The sequence below is a fragment of the Cupressus sempervirens genome, chromosome 4 (assembly GCF_028749045.1).
Source record: "Cupressus sempervirens isolate cs-2001-9-10 chromosome 4, ASM2874904v1, whole genome shotgun sequence".
NCBI classification, from domain to species: domain Eukaryota; kingdom Viridiplantae; phylum Streptophyta; class Pinopsida; order Cupressales; family Cupressaceae; genus Cupressus; species Cupressus sempervirens.
This window is the reverse complement of record NC_143121.1, coordinates 150,519,600-150,525,469: the sequence shown is the minus strand read 5'-3', so window position 1 is coordinate 150,525,469 and position 5,870 is coordinate 150,519,600. Positions and strand designations below refer to the sequence as shown.

Sequence of the window (5,870 nt, the reverse complement as noted above, 5' to 3'; positions counted from 1 at the left end):
TCTAAGGTCTTAGGGGTTCCTAAAGGTCTTATACATTAAATGTACACATGCATAGATAACAAATAAATTAATTACATGTACATCTAAAAATAAATAATGAAAGAGAGAGAGAGAGAGAGAGAGAGAGAGAGAGAGAGAGAAAAGATAAAGTGAGAGGAGCTCAAGAAAGTGAGGAGAGAGAGTGAGGAGAGAGAAAGTGAGAGGAGAGAGAAAATTCTCAGAAAGAGAAAATGCTTAAAGAGAGAATAGAGAGAGAATGGAGCAAGACGATGGAGAGAGCATGAGAAGAGAGAATATGAGGAGAGAGAAAGTGATAGGAGAGAAAATACTTAGAGAAAGTGTTAGGAGATAAAATACTTAGACAGAGAATGAAGAGAGAGAAAGTGAGGAGACATTGAGGAGCTTGAGAGTGAGGAGAGATAAAGTGAGATGTGAGTGAGGAGAGAGTGATAAGAGAGAGAGTGAGATGAGAGAAAGTAAGACGAGAGAGAAAATGAGGAGAGAGAGTAAGGAGATAAAGTAAGGAGCGAGAGTAGAAAGAGAGATAGATAGTGAGGAGAGAGAAAGTGAGATGAGAAAGTGTGAGAGGAGGCAAAAAGTGAGGAGAGAAAGTGAGAGGAGAGAGAGGTCATAAGGAGTCCTATTACACACTATTAGGTCATATTAGTAATCTAAGGTCTTAATGGGTCCTATTACATCCTATTAGCTCTTATTAGTAATCTAAGGTCTTAAGGGGTCATAATAGGTCCTATTAGGTCTAATTAGTAATCTAAGGTTTGAAGGGGTCCTAATAGGTCCTATTAGGTCTTATTAGTAATCTAAGGTTCGAGGGGGTCTTAAAGGTGTTATAGATTAAATGTACAAATGCATAGATAACAAATAAATTAATTACATATATATCTAAAAATAAACTTTGAAAATGAGAGAGAGAGTGAGGAGAGAAAAAGTGAGAGGAGCTCAAGATAGTGAGGAGAGAGAAAGTGAGAGGAGAGAGAAAATTCTCAAAGAGAGAAAATGCTTAGAGAGAGAATAAAGAGAGTAAGAGGAGAGAGAAAGTGAGGCGAGAGTGTGAGGAGAGAAAGTGACAGCAGAGAAAATACTCAAAGAGAGAAAGTGTCAGGAGAGAAAATACTCAGAGGGAGTGAGGAGCTTGAGAGTGAGGAGAGATAAAGTGAGATGTGAGTGAGGAGAGTGATAAGAGAGAGAGTGAGGAGAGAGAAAGTAAGATGAGAGAGAAAATGAGGAGAGAGAGTGAGGAGATATAGTAAGGAGAGAGAGTAGAAAGAGAGATAGAGAATGAGGAGAGAGAAAGAGAGATGAGAAAGAGAGAAAGGAGGCAAAAAGTGAGGAGAGAGAGAAAGTGAGATGACAAAGAGTGAGAGGAGTCAAAAAGCGAGGAGAGAGAGAGTGAGGAGAGAAAGTGAGAGGAGAGAGAAAATGAGGAGAGGAAAGTGAGATGTGAGTGAGGAGAGAAAGAGAGAGGTCTTAAGGGGTCATAATATGTCTTATTACACTAAGGTCCTATTAAGGTCATGAGGAGTCCTATTACACACTATTAGGTCCTATAAGTAATCTAAGGTCTTAAGGGGTCCTATTACATCCTATTAGCTCTTATTAGTAATCTAAGGTCTTAAGGGGTCATAATAAGTCCTATTAGGTCTAATTAGTAATCTAAGGTTTGAAGGGGTCCTAATAGATCCTATTAGGTTTTATTAGTAATCTATGGTTTGAGGGGGTCGTAAAGGTCTTATACATTAAATGTACACATGCATAGATAACAAATAAATTAATTACACGTACATCTTAAAATGAGCAATGAAATAAGAAAGAGTGAGGAGAGAGAAAGTGATAGAAGAGAGAAAGAGAGGAGAGAGAAAGAGAGAGTGAAAGTGAGAGGAGAGAGATAATGAGGAGTAGAGAGAGAGTGGGAAGGGAGAAAGTAAGGAGAGAGCGAGGAGAGAAAAAGTGAGAGGAGAGTGATAGGAAAGAGAGCGAGGAGAGAGAGTGAGGAGATAGTGGAGAGAGAGGAGAGAGAGTGAGATGGTAGAGAGAGAGTGAGGAGAGAGAAAGTGAGGAGAGAGTGAGAGGAGAGATAAAGTGAGGAGAGAGAAAGGAGAGAGTTAGGAGAGAGAATATTGAGGGGGGATGATTGTTCTAAATTAAACTTATTTTCTGTATATATTCCATTTGTCCAAATCTCTATAATTTAATTTAATTTTTTTCCACTTGGCATTGTTGTATTGGAGAGAGAGAGAGTTGGGCGAGAGAGCTCGCGCTAATCTTTACTAATTTCATGAAACACACCAACATATATAATTACTACTACTATTCAAAGTAGCTATGAACGATAAGCTAAATTAAGCGAAATGATTGGGAAAAACATTTATGTGCTCAGGCATGCCTGAAACTATTCGCTCCGTGGATGAAGCAGAGATATCAGTAGAGATTGTGGGGCAGGCGGGGTCTTATAATGGCCTCCAATGGACTTGATTTGTTTATCGTGAGCCCGAGCCCCCCGCTCAAGTCAATTTCATTTCCCTCTGGAACAAACCATTCGAAGTTCTGAAGCAGACGCCCTAATGTATAGGGCACCACAATCAATGCCAAAGACATGCCCGGGCACATTCTTCTCCCCGAACCAAACGGAAACAATTCAAAATCATGCCCTTTCACATCAATCTCTTTGCTGCTCTTGAGAAAACGTTCAGAAATGAACTCCGTGGGATGCTCCCACACGGCCGCGTCCCGTTGAATCGCCCACACATTCATCAGCAGTTGCGTCCCTGCTGGAATGTGATATCCTCCAACAGTACAGCCCTCGGTTGATTCGTGAGGGATCAGAAGAGGTATTGGTGGATAAAGTCTCAGAGTTTCTTTCATAATTGCCTGCAAATATTTCAGCTTGTGCAGATCTGATTCCTCCATTAATCGATCCCGTCCAACATGTATATCAATCTCTTGCTGGGCTTTTGCCAAAATGTCCGGATGCTGCATGAGACTTGACAGCGCCCATTCGATGGTCATAGAGGATGTTCCAGTACCTCCGCTTATGATGGTCTGTGAAAACCAATAGACAAAGCTTTTAGGAAAGATTGTACAAAAGCCCATGAGTTGAGGTCAATTTTTTTGGGCGTGTTGTGACCAAAGACACGTGTTGTTGAGATTCACTTAAACTATGAGTGCCTTGTCCACAAGACAGTTGCTAAAGATAAACCCATTTGACTCTTTTTTGATGAGGAGTTAACAAGAACAAAGTCTATAATGGGCTCAAGAAATAAATAAATAAAAAATTACAAGGAAACACTAAATATGAACAACACTTTACAGGGTACATGTGTTCATTCATAGCAAGCACATAGGGATGCTGTCTTACCAAACACATGTTTCTTCAAATTGTAGCCCATTCCTACAAATGGCCATGAAGAAAGTAATGTACATTCCTCCTACCCGCTCTCCACCACACTTAGACCACTTCACATGGTGATTATGAGAGCAAGAGGCATTACTGCGCAATTTAATTTTCAGAGATTTTAGTGTGAGTCTGGCTTTCTGCAACGATAACTTCTACAAAAAGAAAACAATGCTACTACTACTATTTTATTCAGAAAACGACAGATATGATATGCATCCCTAATCAATAAAATAAAACCAAAACCCAAGTAGCAAGAAAACACTACAATTTTATTTATTTCATCTGTTCATCTCAGTCCTTCTTCACACAGAAAAGAAAAATCTCAAATCATACTCTCCCAAAAGATTTCGGAGAGAATTTATAAACAAAGCCAAACAGTTAAGAACTGATTTTGGCAACCCCCAGACCTGTAAAGGTTTTGTTTAAACCTTTACTGAAGTTATAACAAAATATTAAATTAATTCCTAAATTAAACACTACCTCAAATGCAATGCAAACCCTAAAATTTAATAATTACAAAAAATATTTAATCACCATCACAATTGCAAACCAAAAATTTATTCCTGTGCCAACACTTGCTCCTGCAACATTTCTCTATAAACATCAAATAATCAGTGGATCTTGCTGAAGAAGTGACTAGTTTTGGACGAATTAAGCAAACAAATTAAAACTTGGAATTGTCCTACACGAATAGTTTGCAATCTTAAATAGTATACACAAAGTAGAAGTGATATAAGAACATACAAGAGTAGTGGCTTTCATTGTATCGTCCTTATTGTCAGTCTCAATTTCATGATTGTCCGTTGCAGAGATGAGGAAATCGATCAAGTCTGGAGCATGCTGCACCTTTCCTTTCTCTTGGTGATCGTGGAGCAATTTGTTCATATACAGCTCCCTTTTCTTCTTTATATTCTTCATTGCACGCACTGCTCCATTCGGATCAACCCACTTGAGGAAAGGCAGGTAATAGCCTATATCTAATGCTCCAGCAACCGATGAACCTTGTCTTAACATCTGCTTGAACTATTGCGCTTCTTGGAAATCTTTAGAATTCAGATCTGGGGAGAACCTCTTGCTGGCTACTATTCGCATCATGATATTATATGTGAGATCGAATAGCCTCAACTTCATGTTCACTGGATTCGTCTGATCTCATTCCCAACTCTCGAAGAGCGAATGGGTGATGGCTGAAATTTCCTCTTGGCGGACGTGGTGGAAAGATTGGATCCCGTTAGAAGTAAAGAGGTGGAGCCTGCAAACCTTTTTGATACTTCGCCAGTATGAGCCATAAGGAGCCCAACTATCATGTCCCCTTTTCAAATAATTAAAAAATAATAATCTTTGCTAAGGCAGGCAAGCCCAAGAAAGTGAAGTTTCGGAAAAAGGGGGTTAATCTTTGGAAACCGTTGGACTAATAAATGAAAATTATTATTAAAATATGTTTCATTAACCTCTCTTGGATGTGAGTTACAGTTATGCCCTCTTTTAAGGGGTTTGGAGGCATTTTGGGGGGATTACAGAACTTGATTTTCGCTCATTCTTTGTTATTCTTTAGAGGCTGCCAAACCTGTGGAGAAGGAGACCCAAGAACGGGACCTAGGAAGGCCAAGAATGGGAGTTTGAAGCCATTCCATGTGCATGCTCATACAGAGTTTGCCTTTGTGTTGAACAGTGTAGATTTGCGGGTTTTTGGGTGTGTTTTTTGCATGAGTTTGGTGTTTTCAGTTGAGCATTTCATATCAGTTTTGGTTGCTGCTGTTTTTCAGACTTTAAGCTTTTAAAATAGAGCTGAATATATGTATTGGGACGTGATCAAACTTTTGAGATAGATTATTAGTGTTTTTGTGGTGTTTCCGAGCATTTTTGTGTTAATTTCGGGAGCCCGATGAGCATAGTTTTTGTCCTACATTTGAGAACTGTTGTGTAAAGGCTATATGGATCTGGAAATGTTATTTTGTAGGCTGTTATGCTGCTGAAATTTCTGTAAAAATGTCCACTTCCAGATTTATTAATAATAGGTGAAGCGGTGAAGCTTTTGGCACAATTTTTGGCATACCCGATTTGGGGTTTCTTGAGAAATTTGGTGAATCTTTGTGATATTAGTTGTTTGATCTTGAAAATCTGAGTAGAGGTTGGAAATATCATACAAAAATCAGAAAAGGGACATTTTAGTGGTATCAGAGCCATGATCTCGCCAGCCTGAGGGTTTGTAGAAGTTTGCATGCCAGTTTTGACAACTACCCAGATCTTGCATGTCAGTTTTGACAACTACCCAGATCTTGCATGTCAGTTTTGACAACTACCCAGATCTTGCATGTCATAATTTATGATTGCATGTTGCTTCTAATCAGCTGCATGTCAAAATTTATGGTTGCATGCTACTTCTAATCATTTGCATGTTAGTTCTTGGTGAATTTGGTGGTTGCATGTTGCTTCTAATTAGTTGCATGTCAAAATC

The 5,870-nt window shown here is 39.0% G+C and overlaps 1 protein-coding gene across 1 annotated transcript; it reads right to left on the bottom strand.

The window, feature by feature from the left end:
• Window positions 1–2,436: 2,436 nt before the first annotated feature.
• LOC149560414 (cytochrome P450 82A3-like) lies at window positions 2,437–4,426 on the bottom strand. Its single transcript, XM_089827604.1, has 2 exons — window positions 4,157–4,426; window positions 2,437–3,057 (listed from the first exon to the last, which is right to left on the bottom strand). Exons 1-2 carry the CDS (start codon window positions 4,424–4,426, stop codon window positions 2,437–2,439), a joined length of 891 nt encoding a protein of 296 aa, XP_089683730.1.
• Window positions 4,427–5,870: the final 1,444 nt, after the last annotated feature.